General features: G+C 42.1%; 1 protein-coding gene across 2 annotated transcripts in view; it reads right to left on the bottom strand.

The window, feature by feature from the left end:
* RELN (reelin) overlaps positions 1-25,689 on the bottom strand; it is a 539,369-nt gene that overhangs the window by 358,356 nt on the left and 155,324 nt on the right. For both annotated transcript variants that reach the window (XM_051849694.3, XM_070071183.2), the window contains exon 3: positions 23,154-23,289. In XM_051849694.3, the coding sequence (XP_051705654.3) occupies positions 23,154-23,289 (136 nt within the window). The remainder of the gene's footprint in view (positions 1-23,153; positions 23,290-25,689) is intronic.

Below are 25,689 nucleotides of genomic sequence, written 5' to 3'. Positions count from 1 at the left end.
CAGCCAACCACAACCTAGGTCCACAGTGCAAAGTCAATAGATAATGCCTAAAGTAGAGAAAACAAAAAACAAGAACCGGCAACATTAGCTAGTGAGAACTGAGGGGGAAAAAAAAACAACTCCAGCAATCAGCTGGAAGAGGAGCCCCACCCACCGTGAGGATGAGCCCCATGAATGACGTCTCCGGTGAACAAAAACAGACTCCCAGTGTCGCAGCCCTTGGAAGTCAGGCGTGCTCTTTCGTGTGATGGAATCTATCTGGACATGACATAAGCTCCAGAAGGTAAATTTTATGGTTGACATCGCTTGCAGAAATGCTCTGCTTCTTACAAATTCTCGACTTCTAATTAATCTCACGATTTAGACCACAAGGAGCTACCTTCAATCGTCCCGCTGTTGCCCCCCTCTTTCTTGCCCCCCACTTGCCGCTCCCTAACCCTCACACACTCACCGTCCAGTCTACTGACAAAGCCCAGGGCAGGTTCTGCTCTCCTGCGTGCACTGGCTCTGCCCCTCGCCCCAAGCGTTATGAAATCAATTACTTATTTCGCTCCTAAGTAATGTCATTTCCTCTCATCTCTTTGTCACTCGGGCCTCATCCATCTTCTTTTCAGTGAGAGGCCCCAATAACTGGGTCTTGCAATCAGCACGACCCAGAGCGAGGTCTAATCAACTGGAACTGGAGGAAGGAAGGGAAGCCATTTGTGTCAGTTTCTTGCACACGCTGGAATTATTCTCTTTGGCAGCAACATGTCACATTCTTTCTTTGTGACAGTCAGCTGCGCGGATCACACGGCACCACAGCGGGCCAGTGACAAGGCACGACAACCTGGCAATCTCGCCATTATCCCAGCGCCACTGGTCGCAGCACAGCTGGAGGCAGATTATCCAGCCCTCCAGGAGAAAACCTCACCTCTTCTGCATGGATTACAGTGCACTCACACAGGGCCGGCTTCAAAGAATAAATATCGGTCACTTGTAGCCAAGATAATGATGCCAGAAAAACTCCCTTGATAGCAGCAGGGTTTATTTTTCCTCCCCCTGATTTAGGAAACATACATATATCTTGATTTCTCTCTCTGTATATTTATCTGCTTCCCAATAAGCAGCGAACTGACTTGTTTTGCAGTATATTAAGTGATAATATTTCCCTTTTATTGGACTAGACAAACAAAGAAAGACAACCAGGCCCAGATGCCCACGATTAGTTAAGCATTTTTAAAGTTATAGTGCAAAGAAATTTTAAGACTTAAAATAAAAACTACTTTGACTCATCATTGATGTCCAATTATCTTACATTTTTCTTTAATCGTATGCAAAAAATATCTCCAAAAATAAACTGCCATTATCGATTCATATGTAACTACTTAGAACATACAAGAATTACAGATTTGAAGGACTAGTTCTTTCATTATATTTCCCTCCGTGTTTCTTTCTAAAATACATCCTGCTTGTGGAACAACAATAGCAAGCAAGCACTGCTAAATAAATTGTGTTTATCTGAAAAATGGCACAGTGCGATGAAGAGCAGCCCATTATTTTCACCTGCTGCATAAAGTTACCCGGAAGGGCCGGGGTTTAATCACAAGAGGTACTGTAAAACACATCTGTGACATCCCCAGCCCAACTCCCGCCTACACGAGAGATTGGAACATCTTATGAATTAAACATAAGTCCTGATTTATGTTCGGTTATCCTTCATATCAAAAACTACAGTAGCAGAGCTGTGTCACTGTGAATTCATTTGGCGATATTGATGAGACAGCCTGCACAGAGACTGCAGAGTAACTGCCAGGGCATAGCATGGCCCTATAAATCACTTCTGCCGAGTGGTTAAGCAATAAATAACAAGTCATTAATTCACTCTAAGTTATGCTAAGAAGCTCAAACTACATATGTACCAGATTGTAAATAAATATCTCTGGTACAATATTTGAAGTAGGCAACATTTAGCATTAAAACAATTTCATAAGGGCAGATATTCATGGAGCAGAATTAATTCACTGTGGAGTTCCCTTAGCAGACATAGATCGATGCAATTTAAAAAAAAAAAAATCGACCCTCAAAACTTGTTTGCATCCAAGAGGAAATGCATGTCAGGTATTAAATGCAATGGAACTTATTTTTAGTGTCCAAGTTATGCATCTACCCAGTAAGTGACTTTAATGGTCCTGCCATGCAGCCCTGGGATAAGCTCAGAGCATCCCTATGAAGAACAAGCTGGAGAGAACAGAGTTGTTCAAGTGGTTTTGCCTTGTTGCATCCACAGGACCTGTAGAAACTAGGTAACTGGCCACAGTTTTTATGTGAGTCAGAAAACATTTGCTTTTCAGTAGAAGATGGTCCTGCCACCTACATGAGAGACCCAGCTGGAGTTCCTGGCTCCTGGCTTTGTGTTGCAGCCATTTGGGGGAAGATTCTCTCTCTCTCTCTTTCTCTCTCTCTCTCTTTATTTCTCTCTCTCCCCCATCTCTATCTCTATCTCTATCTCTATCTCTATCTCTATCTCTATCTCTATCTCTATCTCTATGTCTCTGCCCACCCCTCTCTCTCCATAACTCAGCCTTTCAAAAACATAAATAAATCCTTTTAAAATGGAAAGGAAGGGGGTCAGCACTATGGCACAGTGTGTTAAAACCCCGGCCTGCAGTGCTGGCATCCCATATGGGTGCCGGTTCAAGTCCCGGCTGATCCACTTCCGATCCAGCTCTTTGCTATGGCCTGGGAAAGCAGCAGAAGATGGCCCAAGTCCTTGGGCCTCTGCACCCATGTGGGAGACCCAGAAGAAGCCCCTGGAGCCTGGCTTTGGATCGATGCAGCTCAGGGCATTGAGGCCAACTGGTGAGTGAACCAACGGATGGAAGACCTCTCTCTCCGTCTCTCTGTCTCCCTCTCTCTCTCTCTGCCTCTAACTCTGCTTTTCAAATAAATAAATCTTTTAAGGAAAAAAAAAAAAAAAACGGAAAGAAAGAAATCATTTGCTTTTAATTGACTTTCACCAACCTCCTGCTCTCCAATGAGTTACCGTCTAGTCACCTTCCCCTGACCACACTTCTCCCAAGCCCTCAGACAGCGAATTCCTAAAGCTGCCCGGCACCATACAACACAACTGACCCAGCCCGGCCCTTCTGACCTCCTGCAGGTCCCACAGCACACAGCCCTGTCTGAGCCCTCAACCCGATATAGTCCTGCTTTCCAGGGTAGTTGTGTAAGAAAAGCAGCATCACTGAAGGTCCTGATGACAAAGACAAGGACCTCAGGCACTGCTCCCAACAGACAAGGGAGACGTTTGCAGGAAAAAGGGGCCTTTACTGTAGCTGGGAGCCGCCCGGGCGTGGATTTCCCTGGGCTGCAGGGTATCTGCATACCTAGGAAAAGAAGAATCTTTGTTTTATTTATAACTGCCTTCCCTGAATTAACTCCCAATAAACTCTCGTCAGCATAGTGTTTCTGATCCTTTACGCGGAAACTCAATTCAAGGGCCCCAAACTACAGCAGCATTTAAAATATATTGCATTTCAAGCTTTATCTAATTTTCTACTTGCTGTCACTTATGACTTTTTTTTTTATCATTACTGAACTGTAATTCTAGCTTATCTAATATCGAGGTTTAAAACTGTTTACTCTCTAGATACACTGGCTTGAATTTTTTTTTTTTTTTTTTTTGACAGGCAGAGTGGACAGTGAGAGAGAGAGAGACAGAGAGAAAGGTCTTCCTTTGCCGTTGGTTCACCCTCCAATGGCCGCTGCGGCCGGCACACTGCGGCCGTCGCACCGCGCTGATCCGAAGCCAGGAGCCAGGTGCTTCTCCTGGTCTCCCATGGGGTGCAGGGCCCAAGCACTTGGGCCATCCTCCACTGCACTCCCGGGCCACAGCAGAGAGCTGGACTGGAAGAGGAGCAACCGGGACAGAATCCAGCGCCCTGACCGGGACTAGAACCCGCGGTGCCAGCGCCGCTGGCAGAGGATTTGGCTTGAATTTTTAAACTCCCTGCTTCCTCCCTTCCTTCTTTCCTCTCTTGTTTTGGGTTATTTCCTAACTGTCTGTAACAATCCCTACAGACCTTTTTGAACACAGTCTAACCCTTCATTGGTGTTTTACAACAAACACCTCTCCATTTAGCATCGGTTGAGAATGTCATATCTTGTACTTCGTCCTTTGCTTCAGGTCAGTCCTGAGGGGGTGGCACTGGTAGAGATGTGACATTCCCCCTGGAGGTCGCTGGAAATCCTCCCTCTTTCCACATCCATGGCCAGTTTCCTCTTAAGATCCTTGGGCCAGTCTGCTGACCCCTGTTATGTGGCCACGCTCAGACCCTTGTCCATGGGAAGTGTCCTGTCAACACTGAAGCAGAACCCAATTGTTACTGGAGAAATTGCAGGGCTCTTGTCTTCGCGCAAGAAAGAATTCAGGTGTGAGATAGAGAGTAGTGGGAGGTAAAATAGCAAGGTTTATTAGGGAAGGGACACCCATAAGGATGGATGGGCACCTCTCCACACAGGACCTGGGAAAGAGCGCAGTCGCTGGGACTGCGGGGGGGGGGGGAGTGAGGTTACATGGTTGAGTGGAGAGTACACTTGGCCAAGCCAGACCAGGCGGGAGGCTCAGCAGAGAGGCAGAGGGCTGAGTGGGCAGCCCAGTTGAGGCAGAGGGTTTTTAAGGAGATGGGTCTCGCTTCCCCACCTCTGCTCCTCTTGGAACAAAGGGCTTTTTGGATGTAAATAGAAAAACTTCTATCTGAGTTTTCCCCTGAAGGTATCAGACAGGAGGAAGCCTAGCTGGCGCCATCCTGAGTTTAGAGGAAGGGTGAGCAAGACCCCTGGAGAATGGGGATCTGGAGCAGGGTGTTTGAAGTGCAGATACTTGCAGATACTGGGCTGCACCTGGGAGATTGTGGAAGATTTGTCAGGCAGAAGGGGCGGGGACCTCCACCTGGCAGGTTATCAGGTAGAAGGGGGCAGGGCAGGATGGGAATACCTGGCTGCCCCTGAAACATTGTCAGGATGACTCTGAGATGCAGATGCAGATGCTGGACATAGATGCCTTCTCTTTAGGCCTTTATGTCACACACACATAAGCTCATAACTGACTTCCTACCTAACACAATGACAGAGCCTTCTGTCTCTGTGATTTCTGATGCCCAAAGCATTCAGGTAAGACAAATCACCCTGAACCGGTTCTTTATGGCTTCTCTGAAATAAATCAGGGAAATGCCAAATTAACTAACTTCGTTTTTAAATAGATAAACTGGGGGAGAGAAACCCCTTGTATTAGAACTTTAACAAGTCAGATTACTACTGTCTCACACTTATTTTAAGGGGAATAAATTTATTATTATTATTTTTAAAATTCAATAACTATATGTAAATAATGCTATATTATCTGTACATAGCTGAAAAATTGGATTTTCCACTTAAGCAGTTTACAGATGAGTTCAGAAAACTGATACTTATTTTACAAGCATAGTAAGAAAGTCTCAAACTTGGGGTACAAGTAATATTCTATTAGGATGTAGATTTTTGCAAAAAGCAGGAGGCTCAAAACCTTTCTCTGTATTTTTCTCATCTTTTTTTTCTTTAAAGGTTTAATGTAAGGTGCATTTTTGTCTCCTTCAATGGATTAGAACACCACATCTTTGTTCTCTTATTTAAATTAGTCTTTTCCCTTGCTTGTGTCATACAATGGTTTTCTTAAACACTCCAAACTGAAGACGCCACCCGGAATGCCCAGTGCCTTGGTCTGAGGCCCAGTTCTAGTCTCAAGTGCTGCTAATGAGTATCCTGGGAAGCAACAGGTGCTGGCTGAAGGACGTGAGTCCCCGTCACCCATGTGGGAGACGCAGGTAGAATTCTAAGTTCCTATTGTCAGCCTGGTCCAGCTCTGGCTATTGGAGGCATTTAAGGAGTGAACCAGTAAATGGGAGATCTCTCTCTCTCTCTCTCTAATAAATAAAATAAACCATTAAATAATTTTTAAAAACTTAATGAATTTATTAACCATTCCTACAGAAATTATGCCACACTACAGTATTTTTAATTAACAGCTTATTTGATTTTTTCTTTTCCTACCTTTACATGTCATAACATTTAGCTTGGTGTGGTCACAGGAAGAATATAAGTTTGGGACAAAATTAACCCAGGTTAAACCTCAGCTTCATCCTCCATGGGACCAGCTCTGTGATGAGAAAGCTAAATAAGCACCCTGAGCTTCTGATTCCTCATTCGCGAAATGGGCTAATAGTATTTATTTCTTTAGATGTTGTGAGGACTAAATAAAAAGAATGAGGTAATAAGAACCTAGCATGGTGGACAGCACACAGAGAGAAGACATTTAGCTCATTGTGTTCTTAAACCACAATAAAGATTCATAACCCAAGAGAAGATCTGTCTTGATTTCTAAGTTTATTCTGACTCACTTATAATGCAAATCAAATTATGTTTATTTCTGTGCACTTAACAAATTCCCTTGTTGCAAAGAATTCAAGGCTGCTCCAGAACACACAGACCCTAAGGTCACTATTATTTATTTTAATAAATCCATATGAAACATCAGCATCTTCGTTGGCAACTGAGCATCAGTGTCGTGACATTTACATGTTACGCTTCGCTGTCTCCATGCATTGCTGACATGTGGAGAAGGGTGGATCACAACGCAGAGAGCTCATCTGAAATGCCCACTGAGGGTCCAGGAGATTTGGGGGGGGGTGGCAAAGGGTCAGCACGGTGTGGGGGCCAAGCAAGCAGTGGGCTCCACTGCAAGCTGGCAGCTGGACGCAGACATCTCGCCTACCTGCTAAGCCACCCGTGAAGAGGGCTCCGTCCCTGAGAAAGAACTTTTAAGATCAATACCATTCTCAATAGCTCCAAAAGGAATTAAATACCTTGGAATAAATGTAACCAAGGATGTCAAAGATCTCTACAATGAAAATTATGAAACACTAGAGGAAGAAATAGAAGACATTAAAAAATGGAACAATATTCCACGTACATAGATTGGAAGAATCAACATCATCAACATATCCATAAAACCAAATGCAATTAACAGATTCAATGTGATCCCAATCAAAATACCAATGACATTCTTCGCAGATCTAGAAAAAGGTGATGGAAACACAAGAGACCCCAAATGGCTAAAATAATCTTATGCACCGAAAACAAAGCTGGAGGCATCATAATACCTGATTTCAAGACATACTACAGGGCAGTTATAATCAAAACAGCCTGGTATCAGCACAAAAACAGACTTGTAGGCCACTGGAACAGAACAGAAACTCCATAAATCAATGTATGTATCTACAACCAACTTATCTTTGACAAAGGAGCTAAAATCAATCTCTGGAGTAAGGACAGCTTCTTCAATAAATGGTGCTGGGTAAACTGGATCTCCACATGCAGAAGTATGAAACTAGACCCATACCTTACACCTTACACAAAAATCTACTCAAAATGGATCAAAGACCTAAATTTATGACTTGATACCAGCAAAATTACTAGAGAACATTGGAGAAAGTCTGCAAGACATTGGCGTAGGCAGACTTCTTGGAAAAAAACCCAGAAGCACAAGCAACAAGGAGCTTCTACACTGCAAAGGAAACACTCAACAAAGTGAAGAGGCAACCAACAGAATGGGAGAAAATATTTGCAAACTATGCAACTGATGAATAGTTAACATCCAGAATGTTTAAGAGTGCAAGAAATTCAACAACAACAAAACAAACAATCACGTTAAGAAATGGGCAAAGGACTTGAACAGGCATTTTTCAAAAGAGGACAGTCAAAGGGCCAACAGACACTTGCTCAGGATCACTAACCTTAAGGCAAATGCAAATCAAAACCACAGTGAGGTTTCACCTCACTCAAGTTAGAATGGCTCTCATACAGAAATCAACAAATGACAAATGCTGGCAAGGATGTTGGGGAAAAGGTACCCTGGTCCACTGTTGGTGGGAATGTAAACTGGCACAACCACTGTGGAAGACAGTATGGAGATACCTCAGAAATCTGAATATAGACCTACCATAAGATTCAGACATCCACTCCTGGGAATTTACCCATACCAAAAGAAATCAGCATATGAAAGAATTATCTGTACCCCCATGTTCACTGCAGTGCAATTCGCAATAACTAAGATATGGAATCAACCCAGATGTCCATCAACTGTTGACTAGATAAAGAAATTATGGTGTATATACACTATGGAGTACTACTAAGCTGTTAAAAAAAAAGAAATCCTGTCTTTTGTAACAAGATGGACACAATTGGAAGCCATTATACTTAGTGAAATAAGCCAGTACCAAAAAGACAGATATCATATTTTTCCCTGAGGTAACTATAACATTTTGAGATCCAATGATTGTTTACAGCCCTTGTCTCTTCCATTGAGGAACAGTGTTTGTTTTTCTTCTTACTGTTTATTGAACTCTTACTTAGAGTAGGGTCAACTATACAATCATTAAGTAGACTAAAAATAGGTCCTTGTAAAAATCAAGAGTGAAACTTTGAGAGGGAAGAGGAGGAAGGGTTGGAGTGAAGGCAGGAGGGAAGGTGGAGGAGTGTCACTATGTCCCTAAATCTCTATGTATGAAATACATGAAACTTGTATAACTTAAGCAAAATTTTAATAAAAGAAAAAATTAAGATGTATCTGGTCCAATAACAGAGTATCAGGGTTCATTACCCTACTTCTCACTCTGGCTGCCTGTTAATTCAGACTCCCAGAAGCAGAAGCAATGTCTAGGTAGTTAGGTCCCTGCCACTCACATGAGAGACCTGCACTGAGTTCCTGGCAGCCTTAGCTGTTGCAGGCAACCGGGGAATGAACCAGTGGATGGGAGCTCTCTCTCCAGCCCTCTTTCTCTTTTTCTATGCTTCTCAAATAAAAAGAATTTTTTTCCACAATCACTTGATTCTTTCATGAAAGACATTTTTCAGTCATTTATAATGTCCTATAAGTTAAACTTGTATGACAAGTCCTGTAAAATAAGAGGGAAAACACACTTCTGGAGACTGGAGTTTTGTCTGCATTTTCTCAATGCAGAATTAGCAGAAAGGGGCCAGGCTTTCAAGTCAGGTTTCATTCAGCTGAAGAAAATCAAGGAAATGTAAACCACCTTTCTATTTGCATAAAGATATGAAACAATATGCAGGAAGTTATCTCCCTAAAGACAGCAGTATGATTTATCTTTCTCAGCTTTCCTTCAAGACTAAAGCAATATAAACTCCACTCAAAAATAGTGTTATCTAACATTGTAACTGCACTTCCAGGGATTGCTGCCATGAGAGAAACATTCTCTGTTCTCTTCCCAGGAGCACTTGTGAGTCTTCCCAGAACCCTGGGCACCGTATGAGCTATGAAACATTGATTTCTTTAGGACGGTTCATGAGGGCTCCTTGAATCTTCCTACGGAAGAAAACTGACCACTCACAGGCCACCATGTTGTCCTTTTTTATAAAATATTTTATTTACTTATGTGAGAGGTAGAGTTACCAAGAGAGGAAGATGCAGAGAGAAAGGTCTTCCATTCGCTGGTTCACCCCCCAAATGGCCACAACAGCTGGAACTGGGCTGACCCAAAGCCAGGAGCCAGGAGCTTCTTCCAGTTCTCCCATGTGGGTGCAGGGGCCCAAGCACCTGGGCCATCGACTGCTTCCCCAGGCCATAGCGGAGAGCTGGATCAGAAGAGGAGCAGTCGGGCCTAAAACCGGTGCCCATATGGGATGCCAGCACTGGAGGCAGAGGCTTAGCCCACTATGCTGCAGGGCTGGCCCCCACAATGTTGCCTTATAGCTCCAATTATATCCTTTGCTTGTGTGTCTTTCTGTTTGAACACACGCTGACACTGATTTTCAGTCTTCTGCTCACTCATCCTTACAGTACTAGCCTGCAATTTATTTCTATTGAGTTAGCATTTCACTGTCTGGAAAATTCTAGTGCCACCCATAAACTTGAATGCTTCTCTGTGAGTTCTCACCTCTAGGTGATTTATAAACCAACGACTTGAGCCTGAGGGCAGGTAGATAACCCACAGCCACAGGCCAAGGATGTGAATGGATGGCCAGGTCCTCTCTCCTTGAAGGAATGCCATCCTTTTAATGGAGCAAGATCAGAGTTGAAGGCGAAAAAAACTTGTGCTCAGATGAAAAAGTTTAAAAGGTTTTTCTAAAGAATAAAGATGGCCAATATGAATCATACTCCCATTTGTGTTTGTACAGTAAATCACAATGTCTAAGAATAAGTCTATAGGATTTCCTTCAGAAAAAGCTTAAAGATAAATCAAGAATTGACTTTCTGGGGCTGACATTGTGGTGCAGCAGGTTAGGCTGCTGCTTGTGATGCCAACATTTAATATCAGAGCACCAGTTCGAGTCCCAGCTGCTCTGTTTCCTATCCAGGAGCTGATGCACCTGGGAAAGCAGTGGAAGATGGCCCTTGCCACCCCTGTGGGGGACCCAGATGGAGTTCCGGGCTCCTGGTTTCTGCCTGGAGTAGCCTTGACTATGGTAGTCACTTGGGGAGTGAACCAGTGGATGGAAGATCTCTTTCTCTGTCTCTCCCGCCCCTCCCCCATGTCACTCTGTCAAATAAATAAACAGATCTTCGCAAAAAGAGATGAAATGGAACACATAGGTCTAGAGAAATATACCCCAATACAGTTACTGTTCTGAGTTCTAGGATTGTAGCAATATACATGTGTGTATGCATGCCAGTGTAAATGTGTGCACCAGTACACAAAATGGTAATTTCTTATCTGTATTTTAAAATATATAAGCATTATAAACTATATAAGCAAATAAAATCACTTCAAATCTGATGTAAACAGAAGTGCTATTTACCTTCAAATTTAAATAGGCAAAACAATGCCTGGGGGCAGTGCACACTTGTATTTATTTACTATTATTCTTTTACATTCTAAATCTTAATTAAGGGATTTTGCATTCTGACCCAGAAAGCAAAAAGAAAATTATCTTGATACCTTTACGAAGAAACAGACTCAACCTCAGAAAGACACAATGTCTGAAACAAATAGTAGGGGAAATGAGTGTGGATTCCAGATAATACCCTTGAATTAAAAACTTATTTAAAAAAATTCAATTGCAAATTACCGAAGTGCAATATGGAACTGAAATTACGGAAGGAATACTCCTGGAGTGAACACTCTGACTCCCTTTGATCTCTGAGGAGGTCACCTCATGATGCTCCAAATAAGCCATTTAGAAATCCTCCCTCGCTGGAAGAAGCAACAGCACCACAGATCTGAAACCCACTGTCCAAATCAAGAAAACTGTGTTTCAAAAGCAAAAGTGTAAAATCAAAACACTGAGAATAATTTTCCTTCCACGGTTGACATAGTGCACTTATTTACAGTTTCTTCTAAGAGGTTTCTATTCTCTAAATCCATACATACTGCTTCAGTTCCCAATATCCAAGCTGTTTAAGCATAAACACTTTTTCCTTCTCAGAAGGTTCCAGTGATATAAGGACAACACAGAGTCAACCATTTATCTACAAGATACACCAGTACAACTCTCTCTGTACAACTATCCACTTCAACATGTTTCTGAAGCATTTCTGCAGTGTAGGATTTTATAAATGAGAAAGTCTGAACAATAGCAAATTCTCCATGCTGACATTTTAGAGTCAAATACTACCATTGAAAAATCCCCTAGAATAAATTTATTTATCAAAGTATAAAACATTAATGTATTTCACTTTAACACCAGAAAATGAGTGCCACAGCTGGTGAGGTAGCTGAGACTTGATGCCTTCCTCTAATATGAATGTAGGTACGTGTTTCTGTTTTGCTTTCCCCTCCCACACACAAAATCTTACTCCACATCAAATCCCTTCAATTCCTCTTTTGAAGTTCAAAATTAATTTCCATGTTTCCTCTTCAATAATCCTCCATCTTTTTTAAAAATGTAAAATACACCTATACTTGTTGTGAAATGAGATGAAATCCCAAAATATCCTATGTGAGTATGTGCTGTTTTTAAAAAGAAAAAAAAATTCATTCTCAAAACAGGTGTTCATCAAGAAGTCTCATTCTGAAATTTGTAAAAACAGGTAACAATATGCTTTGTGTCCATTCATATAGTTAAACCAAGGCTACATTATAAAGAATCTCCTGGGAAACACACAAGACATCTACACTGATTCCAAAGAAAATTCATTGTGAACAGCACTATTACACTGAATGGCAAATGAATTCTTAATAATGAGGCACTTGATGTGTTATCAAGAACTAGGGTTGACAAGGAAACCACTCAACTTCACTTTCTAATATTGTAACAGTAACTGATAAAACACATATATTTTTCAATTTGGAAGGAAAACTTCAAAGTAAAGTATATTTTAGCGAACCTTTCTATTGGAAAGTAAAGTGTGTACATCTTTATTTTGTACACACACACACATATATATACATATATATCTCAAGATAGTTTGAACCTAACCTTTTCACTATAACCTGTTTCTGGTATAGAGGTATAGATTTGTCTAAGGTTTTGCTCTTTTATAAGCTCATTTTGCCCTTCCCATCACAAGTTCATTACAACAGAAGCGAGAATGATTAAAAAGCTATTACTGTAGACTCTCTCATCACAGCCCAGCGTAGGAAAATGCGGGCAGTTTCTGGGTGTCCTTGCCTCGCGTTGCCCACCTTTCGTGGTTGGTGAGTAGGCTATAATGTGCATCCTTGCCCTTCTCCTTCGTCAGGAAGCCTGTCTCTGGGGATCACTTGCAGAAAATAGGACATTGAGTCCATAATTAAAGTAATCTCTTTCCAGGCAGATGCTGCAGTTGGCTCTGTTATCACATATTACAAAAGGCATCTTGAGGGTTATAAAATGTGCAGCAAATAGCTTTGGAGATGAGAAACAGCAATTTTTCATCTAATTTTGATCCATAGACATGTAAGTACTGTATTGCTACTTTTTGGTTTTGAGCCAAATAACTATTATGGTGCAGAGACAGGCCTGGCAGTAACCAAAATTAAAGAATACTTTTGCTTTTATCCTCAAAGTGAGAAAAGCTCTTTTGTAACCATCTTTGCACTTAGCAAATAAGGATGCCATCTCAAATCTGAGCATTAATGCCTGCAGGCGGATTTAGAAGAAAGGCTTATGTGGCTTAGCTCTACATACTTTCAATATATTTGCTTAAGTTAAAACCAGGGCTTGATTAAGGGACCTACTATCTTAGCGCCTTTGCAACTACAGCGTGCATTTTTAATTAGAAGCCTTTTCACTGTTTATCTTTCCTATAAAATTTAGGGCACGGCTCTTTGAAATATATGTCAGCCCAGATAACTCATATGCTCATGTTATTCATAATCCTTTCTATAAATACTAGTAGAGGAAATAAATGGAGAGGATTTGACTGTCATATTTTAGTTTCCAGCTTAGGGTTTGTCAATGTGAATACCCAAAACCTGATTTCGATATGACAATATGCTAAATTGGAGAGGGAATAATTCAATTTGTTTATTATTTATTTCTCAGTGCTAAATAAGACAACTTATCAATATGCATTGATTTAATTAAAACATCTTTTACTCATGTGTTTATTTATTTGAGAGACAGAAAAGCACACACATACACAGACAAATTTATCTGCTCGTTCACTCTCCAATTGTCTGCAATAGCTGGGGCTGGGCTAGGTCAAAGCCATGAACCAGCAATTCAACCTGGGTCTCCTATGTGGGTAATAGGTACTCAATGAATAGAGCCACTACTTGCTGCTACCTAGGGCACCCATTGGCAGAAAGCTGGAACTGGAAATGGAGCCGGGACTCAAACCAGGCACTCTGATATAGGATGTGGGTATCTTACCCATCAGACCAAATGCCTGCCTACAGCTTAATTTCAAAGAGATTATATTAATCTAGAAATATGTGATTTGAATTTTTTTATTTCCTCAAGTTGCTTTTAAGAATATTTCTAGAGGTCAGCATTGTGATTTAGCCAGTACAACCGCCTCCTACAGTGCCGGAATCCCATTTGGGAACCAGTTCAAGTTCCAGCTGCTCCACTTCCAATTCAGCTCTCTGCTTATGGCCTGGGAAAGCAGTAGAAGATGGCGCAGTCCTTGGGCCTCTGCACCTAAGTGAGAGACCCAGAAGACGCTCCTTGCTCCTGGTTTCAGATGGACCCAGCTCTGGCTAGCATGGCCATCTGGGGAGTTAACTAGCAGATGGAAGATCTCTCTCTGCCTCTGCCTCTCTGTAACTCTGCCTTTCAAATAAATAAAATCTTTAAAAAAAAAGACATGATCATATCTCTCTCTCTCTTTTTTTTTTTTTTTTTTTTTTTTTTTTTGACAGGCAGAGTGGACAGTGAGAGAGAGAAAGGTCTTCCTTTTGCCATTGGTTCACCCTCCAATGGCCGCCGCGGCCGCCGCGCTGTGGCCGGCGCACCGCACTGATCCGATGGCAGGAGCCAGGTGCTTCCTCCCGGTCTCCCATGGGGTGCAGGGCCCAAGTATTTGGGCCATCCTCCACTGCACTCCCTGGCCACAGCAGAGAGCTGGCCTGGAAGAGGGGCAACTGGGAAAGAATCCGGCGCCCCGACCGGGACTAGAACCCGGTGTGCCAGCGCCTCAAGGTGGAGGATTAGCCTAGTGAGCCGTGGCGCCAGCCATGATCGTATCTTTTTTAAAAAGTTTCTAACAATGAGATTTTACATGGACTTCGACCATTCAATTTAGAAATATTAATAATATTAATGTTTAAACTGTATGTTCATTTAAATAGCATTCAAAAACAGAAGAAATGCAATTTAACTTAGTAAGCAAGAGAAATATTAGTATTCCAACATGTTTAAGCCTTCAGAAGAAATACTTAAGAGTTTATGTAATGTGCCTTGAATTACTAGAGAAAAACTAACAGCAAATCAAAATTTTAAATTTATGGAACTTTGTTAAATGACCAAATTGATATTTCCCAAGTACTTAAAATATTGTAATATGAAGCCATCTGTCACCAGTGTATGCTTGGCAGTATAAATAGGAGCATATAAATTCTAATTCTCTAGCATAATCTTCTGGCATACTCAGGCATTTCTGCATTTTTAAATTAATGTATGCATGCATTCATTCATCCATTTAACAAATAGGATATATTTTTAACCAATATTATTTGTGACTGGCAAGTCATAATTGTGTATAAAGTTATGGTGCTTTGACGTATGTATACAGTGACATGATTAAATCAATCTCATTGACAGATCTGCCAACTCAGTTACCTATAATTTTGCATAGTTAGACATGTGAAATTTACTGTCTAGTTGTTTTGAAACACATAATGCATTATTATTGACTATGCTATTCACTCTGCTGTGCTATAGATCTTAAAACCTAATCCTTCAGCTTATCTCAAGCTTTGTCCCTTCTGATCAATAATCTCCCATTCTTGCACCCCAACCCCAACCCACAGCCTCTGGTTCTTTCTACTCTAGTTCTATGAGTTCAACTTATGAGATTACACATGTATCATCTGGCAACTGTCTGTCTGTACCTGGCTTATTTCACTTAACATAATGCTCTCCAGATTCATCCATGTTGTCGCCAATGACAGGATTTCCTCTTTCTGTAAGGCTGAACAGTACTGCACTGTACACGTACGCCACATCTTCTCTACCTGTGCATCCACTGGTGGACACTGTGGTTGTTTCAATATTTCGGCTACTGTGAAAAACATGTGAGTGCAGATACTCTTTTGACATAGTGACTTCAGTTCCTTTAGATATATTCCCAAATGAGGCATTACTAGGACATCAGGTAGTTCTATTTTTTGCTTGTTTGTTTTTAGAAACTTCCATATTATTCCCCACATGGGCTATAGTAATTTATATTTCCACCAATAATACATGAGTTTCCTTTTCTCTGCGTCCACTTCAACACCTGTTCTTTCATCCTTTTCAACCATTTTTAAAGCACTGCCTTATTAGTAATTTCCTAACAATACTTGTAACCGAAATATTAGAAATGTGTACAAACGGGGCTGGTGCTGTGGCGTAGTAGGTTAAGCATCTGCCTGCAGTGGTGACATCCCATAAGAGTGCCTGTTCATGTCCTAGCTGCTCCTCTTCCAATTCAGCTCTCTGCTATGGCCTGGGAAAGCAATGGGAGATGGCCCAAGTGCTTGAGCCCCTGTACCTGCATGGGAGACCTGGACGAAGCTCCTGACTCCTGGCTTTTCAGATTGGCCCAGCTCCAGCCATTGTGGCCATTTGGGAATTCAATCAGCAGATGGAAGACCTCCCTCTCTGTCTCTCCCTCTCTGTCTGTAATTCTCAAGTAAATAAATAAATCTTTAAAAAAATATTGCCTCAAAAAGGATTTTCTGTTTTTCATTGTTTTTTCATCTTTGTCTGTAAGCAAGGTATTTTATTCTTCCACCTGCCTGGCCATCTTTTCCCATCTCCTTAGTCTCAACCTTTTTGTATCACATTTACATTTGTCACTTGGAAGCAACATACGGTTGAATTTTTGAAACTGTATCAAGAAAGTCACAGTGTTTCAACTCATCAGTTTAATCTGTTTACATTTAATGGAATTATTGACTTTTTTACACTTCTTTATCTGACATTACATTTTACTTTTGTGATTTTTAATTTTTTTTTCATTTCTCCTGATGGATTAGTGCTCTTTAGCCCTTTACCCTTCTTCCTTCTTACTGTGGAAATTTTAATTTTACTGCCATTTCCTATATTTATAGCTTTAAGAATCATTTTCAGCTAAACTGCAACCTTCTTTAAAAATAATTTGAGGGGTCGGGCGCTGTGGCTCACAAGGCTAATCCTCCACCTGCAGCGCCGGTACCCAGGGGTTTTAGTCCCAGATGGGGTGCCAGGTTCTAGTCCCAATTGCTCCTCTTCCAGTCCATCTCTCTGCTGTGGCCCAGGAGGGCAGTGAAGGATGGCCCAAGTACTTGGGCCCTGCATCCGCATGGAAGACCAGGAGGACACACCTGGCTCCCAGCTTTGGATCAGCGCAGCACGCCGGCCGTCACGGCCATTTTGGGGGTGAACCAACGGAAGGAAGACCTTTCTCTCTGTCTCCCTCTCTCTCACTGTCTAACTCTGCCTGTCACAAAATAATAATAATAATAATAATTTGAGGGGTCCAGTGCTGTGGTGTAGCAGGTGAAGCTGCGGCCTGCAGTGCCGGCATCCCATATGGGCGCTGGTTCGAGTCCCAGCTGCTCTACTTCCTATCCAGCTCTCTGCTATGGCCTGGGAAAGCAGTAGAAGATGGCCCAAGTCCTTGGGCCCCTGCACCCGGGTGGGAGGCCTGGAAGAAGCTCCTGGCTTCAGATTGGTGCCTGCTGCAGCCATTTGGGGAGTGAACCAGCGGACGGAGAACCTCTTTTTGTGTCTCTTCCTCTCTCTATAACTCAGCCTATCAAGTAAATAAATAAATATTTAAAACAATTTTAAATAGCCACATGTGGTTCACAGCTACCGTGTCAGGAATCACATTTCTAAGCAAATTTCATAATATGCTGTAGTGTGTATACACATACGTGTGTAAATGCATACATGTCTATCTATATACTTATATACATACACACATCTTCTCAAATATGTATGTATATATCTAAATAAGTGGCTCACATATATGTGCATATTTAAATAAATCACACACACACATATATATTCTTTAAAAACTTTTTAGCTGGAAAAAGAAATCAAAATTTTATTTCACATCTATAGTAATGTCTTAATATTAAGAGACTTTATGAAAATCAGGGTTTATATAATATGCTGCCACTGGCATATATTATGCTGGTAACTATTCTGGCAAACCATGGGTTTTTTTTTTGTCATGGGAAAAACTTATTCACCTGTTTCTCAGGCACCTTCGTCATCATCATTTTTGACTCTGTAGGCAGTTTAGAAAAAAAAATTCATGTTCAGGCTTCTAAAACTGGCTTAAAGAACTCTAATAATGAAAACAACCCAAGTCGCTGCCCTTACAACACTGAGACAGTCTTGGGAACGTCTAATAAGTGCACCACACAGAGCTCTTAGGTTTACGGACTTGGTCTTTTTGCTTTCACAAATGTTCCCTGTGGTTTCAAGGAAGGCGGGCCAAGTGCAGTGGAAATCCCATCTAGACCACAAGGCCTTGCATGAAGAAGCACTGGTGGATTCCAAACCCACGCCCGTGTACTGGAGGGCCCGCCAAACATTCTCACAGCATTACATAAAAGGGCACGAAGAAGGGGAGGTGGGTTTGCCACAGGCTGCTCCTTATTTGTATTATTGATTTCTGCTTCTAAACAAACTTAACAGTATGAAAAATTGATATTTCTATGAAAAGGAAAAAAAAAAAAGAATGAGTTCATCAACAAGTATTTGTTGAGACAGAATTCCCTAGAAGCACATCTGTCTTTGGACCCTGGTTAAGAATATGTTGCTTCTAGAATAAAAAATTTCCCAGGGGCGGGTGCTGTGGTTCAATAGGTTAAGCTGCTGCTTAGGACATCCACACCCCATATGGAAGGGCAGGTGAATCCCAACTTCTCTGGTTCTGATCCACCTCTTGCTGAGGCACCTGGGAAGGCAGCGGAGGATGGCCCAAGTGCTTGGCCCCCTGCCACCCACATGGAAGGCCAGGAAGAAGCACCTGGCTCCTGGCTTCAGATCGGCGCAGCTCCAGCCGTTGCAGCCATTAGGGGAGTGAACCAACGGAAGGAAGACCTTTCTCTCTGTCTGTCTCTCTCTCACTGTAACTCTACTTGTCAAATAAATATATAAAATCTTTTAAAAAAATCTTTTATAATTAATACAATAAAAATAACTTCTTCAAACCTTCGTGGAGATGAATGGACATTATTTCATCTCAACTACACTCCCTAAATTTAAAACTTAATTCCCCAGGAAGCACTCTGACCTCATCTGTCAATGCTGATACTTCAGAACACACAGGAGGCCCTGAACGTGGACTGTCTTCTGCTCTATGTCTAATTGCCAGAAACCTACAGGGAAGTGAGAACTATCCGTTAGTTTCCCAGTCATTTACCTTTAAGGATCTATATACATTGTTTGAAAATCTTGCCATTCAGAAATACATCTTTGAGCAGAAGCGAGATAAACGTCTCAAGCTGGGAAATGTCTATTTAAAACAGAAGCAAGACTATCAGAAAATACAGCAGACTTGTGATTTCAGAGACAGATGAAATTCCTCCTTAAGAAAGCGGCTTATCCGCTGTTATCTCACGGTGCCGAGACAGTCATTTCAGACTTAACACGAGGAGTCATTTATTCTGGCAGGAAGCTACGCATCATCTAGGAAGTATAGGAACATTTGTCTGGATCGACCGTTGGCATCTTTATCTACAGGTATAAATGCTCTCCCCCCCAAGACACGCCCACGGGGAGTCCCCAGTCTTATTTCAACTGTTTGAAGTAACAAGGCAAATACATCTGCCGTGTTTTCTCCTGATGGATGGGAATAAACAGGCAACCACGCTGCCCTTCCCGAAGAAGTCTCTAGACAGCCTGAAATGGCTCTCATCAAAAATTAAAGGCCTCTGAGATGCACTCAGGCAGCGCTGCCAATCTCTGCATCTGCGTTATTCCAAGTCTGTCAGGTGTTCCGAAACTGCTGGTGCCTTCAATCGGTAAAATCTATTTTTTTTTTTTTTGGTCTTCTTGTTTCATGTGCTTTAAGAAAATGATTCCTCTAGGAGATACTTTCTTTAAAATATCGAATGTTCAAATGGGGTCCTCCCGTGTTTCTCTTCTCTGACCTGAGTTCATTCCACATCAACGCTCAGGGATCTTAACTAGAACACTGCTTTGTTCATTTTGTATTCAGTTTTCAGGAAGTTCACTTAAGGTTAAATCACCATTATTAATTTAGGTGCAAATCTGATTTATTCTATGTACCATTTTTATTCTAATATTCTGCCAGCTTCTCCATCCAGGCACTTCAACCTAAACCTGATTGTGACCAAGTTTTCGTGCAATTCACAGGTGCCCTATACAAAGCCCCCTTGTGATGAGAAAGGATATAATCATCATTCAAAGAATGGACCGATGTCATACATACGAAGATCCAACCCATGTCTGACACAATATTCCAACAGTACTCCACATTTCAGGATTTTAAAGAGGTGCCTCTTGGAATCTGAATGGATTAGGTAATATTACCTCCAGTACACCTCATGTACAGAAAAGTTTTTAGATGTAAATAGGAAACACATATTGGCCAGTTTAAACCATTAGAGATTCTGATATCATACTGCAAACACTTTTTAATTTTCATTGGATCAGTGTCGTATTTTTCCACAATAAAATAGACAAGTGATCATTTTATAGGCAACTGCAGCAAAGTGGCAAGAATCACCTGTTTTGAAGGCAGGCTGTGCTGCTCATTAAATGAGCTACTTCGGGAAGTTACTTAACAGCTCTGTGCTTTAATAATAATATAGCACTTAGTCCCCAGAATTACTATGAGAATTAAACAGATCAAAAGATAAAGTGCAGGCAAGTGCTGTAGCACAGCGGGTATAGCTGCCTCCCACAGTGCCAGCATCCCAAATGGGTGCCGGCTCAAGTCCCAGCTGCTCCACTTCTGATCCAGCTCTCTGCTATGACCTGGGAAAGCAGTAGAAGATGGCCCAAGTCCTTGGCTCCCTGCACCTGCCTGGGAGACTCAGAAGAAGCTCCCAGCTCCTGGCTCCTGATCAGCACAGCTCTGGCTGCTGCAGCCAACTGGGGAGTGAACCAGCGGATGGAAGACCTCTCTCTCTCTCTCTGCTTCTCCTTCTCTCTCTGTAACTCTTTCAAGTAAATAAATAAATCTTTTTTTAAAAAAAGATACAAGTACCAAAATTGCTGGCACACAGCAAGTTTTCAAAAATATTAATATTCCAGTGGATCTTTTATAACCCCCTTTCTCTGGCACTTTCTCCACTGACCTTCAGGGTTAGGTGGCTCAGGATTTACCTCCCCTCCTCTCTCCTTCCAGCCTTCCTTCCTTTGTCCTTCTCTCCTTCCCTTCCTCCTCCCCCTCTCCCACTCCCAGGCTCCCCCTAGTGTGTGTGTGGGGATTTACAGCCAAAAGGTTTGAATAATTCAGTGCCTCTTTTAACTTGAGTTTTATCATCTCTAAAGACTACCACCTTATTTGGTAGCTCTAATGCCATAATAGTTGGATACCAAGCAACCCTGAAGGAATTATGCAAAATGGAAGATTATCAACAGGTGTGGGGAAAGCAATGGTAAAGTAGTTTTTGTCCATTTTCTCCAGATGTTCTAGAACATTCAGCACTTTGGGTTCAGGGCATCCTTGCCTCTGTGTCATTCAGGTGATTAATTTTAACACGAAAGGCAGTAAACAGTCTCAATGGCCGGGTGGCTAAGTGGTTTACCAATAAAACACGGTTATAGCAGCCAGCGTGTCACTTGCTTTTCCTGGGGAAAGGTACACACAGCACGTAATATATGTCTCCTGAATTTCAGTTCAAATGTTTAATTCTTACTGATGCAACAAGGACATAAGCCTCAGCCACTCTCATCACTGGAATGTATTCTTGGCCCTTGAATCTCAGTTGGGTCTCACACCCTAGGGCCTTCATTCCCCACCCTGCACTCTTCTCCAGGTCCCCAGGCCCTGCCCAGTTCTAGGAATTCCCCTCCACCTGCCACTCCCTACCCCCAGCCCCATCTCTAGCCCTCCTTAAAAAGGCCTGGCCCCTGGGGGTTGGGGCCTTCTGCCACATGCTCCATCCATGTACACTTGGGCAGTTGGTCACCCACCTCTATGAATTTATTTTCCCTGAATAAATTTGGACTGGCTGTAAATTCATACACTGCCTCCTGTCTATTCTGCGCCTCTTTTCCTAACATCTTGGTGCCCCGTGTGAGGAGGCACCAATCTGCAACTTTTTCCTAACACTTTTTATGACTTTTTTATGGATTTTTCAGTAGGTAATATTTAAAGCATTTTAAAACCTGTTTTCAGCATATTTTTAAATTCATTTTCCTAGGTCCCTGATGTTTCCAATTACTTTTTTTTTGACGGTATATATTTATTCTGTTTATATTCATATATATATATTTGACTGTATATATTTATTCTGTTTATATTCATATATATTCTGTATATATTCATTCTGTTGTTTTTTATTTCAAAATATTAAATCAAGCTAATTTACATACTATTGCTTATCAAATTCCTATCTGTATTGGTGATGAGAACATTTAAAATCCACTCTTTCACCCATTGTAAAATACACAATGTAGAGCTAGGAACCAGAATCTCTATGATGTGGCAACAGGTCTCTAAAACTTACTCCTACCTGAAACAGAGCACCCTCTGAGCCACTTCTCTCCACTCCCCAGCTCCTGGGAGGCAGAGAGACACAGAGCCAGGGGGCTTCCCCTTCTGCTGCCTCTCTCCCCAGATGCTTCAACAAAGCCAAAATTCAACTCAATCCAGGTCTCTCATACGGGTGGCAGGAACTTCACTACTTGAGCCATCACCACTGTCTGCAGCAGCAAACTGAAATCAAGAGCCACAGCTGGGAACTGATACAGGATGAAGGAGTCCTACTCAGGTCTTAACCCCTAGGCCAATTCACTTTTATCTTCTTGTATATTTTTGCCAGCTGAAATCCAGTTTAGAAGTTATAAATAAATATGCAAAAATAAACTGCTAACACTACTTTTAAAACACAGTTTTGGGGGCCTGCACTGTGGCACAGTGGATAGAATACTGCCCACGGCACCTGCACCGGCTATAAGCACAGGTTCATGCCCCGGCTCTTCCACTTCCGATCCAGCTGTCTGCTAATGGCCTGGGAGAAGCAACGGAGGATGGCCCAACTGCTTGGGCCCCTGCACACATGTGGAATACCCAGATGAAGCTCCTGGCTTTGGCTTGGCTCAACGCTGGCCACTGCATCCATCTGGGTAGTGTAACCAACAGATTGGAGATTTCTTTCTATGTCTCTCCCTTTCTCTCTGAGTTTCAAAATAAGTAAGTAAACCTTAAAAAAAAAGTTTTGACCTCTTTTACACCAAAATTAGAGGCTTTCAGGTCAGACCTGTGAAAATAAAACATTTAAAGAGCTACCCTAGATGCCACCACATGAGAGAGCGCATTTGCCTTCCATACCGTCAGGGACGCTCTGGGTACTCACATGAAATTCACGCAGCCTGTGCCGGCAGGCGGAGCAATCCAGACAAAGCTGAGGTTGGTTGTGGGCAGGTGACTGACATGAGAGGCCACCACGCTGCACATAAACTGGTTTCCAAACTGGTGGTCAGACATGATCCCTGGAAAACAAAAAGGAAAAGACGTTGTAGAAAGACAACAAAACCAGGCCCTCCCTATCATGGCAGGACAAAAGCTTCTGGACAATTCTCTGTCACGATTCATTATGTTCCACTATGGAAAACAGAGCATGGAGAGTTCTTATGAAACTAGAAAGCGACTTGCTGTACAGCCCAGTAATCCCACCACCTCGTATATACTCCAAAGACATGAAATCATTCATCAAAGAGATACCTACTCCACTATATTCATAACAACAATCTATTCACAATAGTCAAGACAGGGAATCAACCAAGGTGTTCATCATCAGATGACAGGATGAAGAAAATGTGCTTTTTATGCACTAAAATACTCTCTTTGGGATATGGGAACTAAAGCAAACAAACCAACAAACACCTCAATGTGAACACAGAATGCTGCTCCCTGGAGACTGGCGGGGACAGGAGGGATAGAGGGAGTTTGACTTCAGTAAAAACAGAGGAAGTTGGGTGTAGAGGATAGACGGTGTCAAATATACTAATTATAAGATGTCAACACTACGAGATGCTAGGTGTGCAGTATGTGGGAACTCGGCACAACTCAAAATTCAAAACTATCCTGACATTAAAATTATCCCTAAAATTATAAAAATAAGAAAAACGTGTTATGCTGTTTAGCTTCCCTCTACATTGTGTCATTCCCCCCTTATTACTGCTAGAGAGAAATGAACTTTCTTAAACACACTGTTGTTAGGGAGCGACGTACCAAAATCACTGCTTTAGGATGCATTTGTTTTGGTTTGGTTGACTGATCTTTCTCCATTCATCAGTGACAACCAGGACCAACCTGCAGTTGAAGGAGGCTGAGTTTACTGGAACAGAAGAGGCCAAATACCATGGGGACTGAGAGGCATCTCAGTAGGAGGTGCCTGGGAGGGACTCATTAAAATCTCTGGGCCTCCCTTAGATTATGTCCGAGGAGAGTGTTTTATGGTTTCAGAAAGCCCTGCGTTTCAGGAAAACCTCCAGCCCCGCTGGGGAGATTGCAGGGAGATGTGGATTGGCACACGGTTTTGGGGCTATCAGGAAGTGGAGGTCATTTTATCACTGGGCATCTTAATTTTTATCTCCGATGCATGGAGAATAGAGTGAAGCTAAATCTGCAATTGGTTTATGAAAAGCACCAGGAGTCACGTCAGCACAGAGAAGGATGTGGGTCATCTGTGTGGTGTGCATTACAGAGTGGCCTTGTGTTCGCTTCATATCATCAGAATCTCAGGATGGCCGGTCTATAGTGTGGATGTCCTGTGAAACTGCTTATGTCCCAACTGAGGTCACCACGGCCTCACAGTGAGCAGGTCAGCTCCCAGCTGAGACATCAGTGGATGCTTTTTTTCCGCTTTTTTTTTTTAATAAAGTGGTTCCCATAGGATAACCTCAGATATAAAATATAAATAAACAGTATGAGAAAAGTTCATTGAACAATGGACAAAAACAAAGTCTATGCAGACATGAAGAAGCACAGATGGCAAATAAGGACACAAGAAGATGTAGAGAATCATACAAGGGCACCTCAAAAGGCTTGCGGAAAAAGGAACTAAAAGATGAGCTTATTTTTATGCAAAAGATGTTTGAAATCATGACAGCTTTTTTCACGATGCACATTTTCATGAACTCTCTGAAGTACCCTCAGATGTCCTGAGGGAATTGCAAATTAAAACAACAATGAGATATGGCGACATGTCTATTACAATGACCCAAATGCAAACCACCGACAACACCCGAGCCTGGAGAGGCTGTGCGGCAGAGAGCGCTCAGTCACTGCTGGAGGGAATGCAAAACGGTGCAGCCACTTGGGAAGGCCATCGGGCAGTATCTTCTAAAGCTGAACAGACTCTCAGGATACAAGCCAACAAATGCATGCCTGGAAATATCCCAAAACAAACTGAAAGTTTAAATCCGCACCAAACCCGTTCTTCACAGCTTTATTCATAATCGCCAAAATCTGAAAGCAACCGAGATATCCTTCACTGGGTGAATGGCTAAATAAACTGTGGTGCATCCAGACAATGGAATATTATTCAGCCCTGAAAAGAAATGAGTCATCAAGTCGTGCAAAGACACGACAGGAAGTCAAATATTCACATTGCCAAGGGAAAGAAGCCAATTCCAACTATACCACCTTCAGGAAAAGGCAAAACTATAGAGATGGGAAAATGATAAGAGCTTGCTAGGGGCTGGAGGGTGGGAAAGGATGACCAGGAAAAAAAGCACAGCAGATGTTTAGGGCAGTGAAACTATTGCAATCCCACAGTGGGGGCTGCCTCTCCTTAGACGGATTTTCAAGATTCTTAGGAAGTACTGCACCAAGAGTGAATCCCAACGCACACTATAGACTTTGGGGGATAAGGATGGGTCAGTGTA

Source organism: Oryctolagus cuniculus, chromosome 3 (assembly GCF_051225735.1).
Source record: "Oryctolagus cuniculus isolate XC-2025 breed Fujian yellow rabbit chromosome 3, ASM5122573v1, whole genome shotgun sequence".
Classification (NCBI taxonomy): Eukaryota; Metazoa; Chordata; class Mammalia; order Lagomorpha; family Leporidae; genus Oryctolagus; species Oryctolagus cuniculus.
The sequence above is the reverse complement of the archived record's forward strand: the minus strand, read 5'-3'. Positions and strand labels throughout refer to the sequence as shown.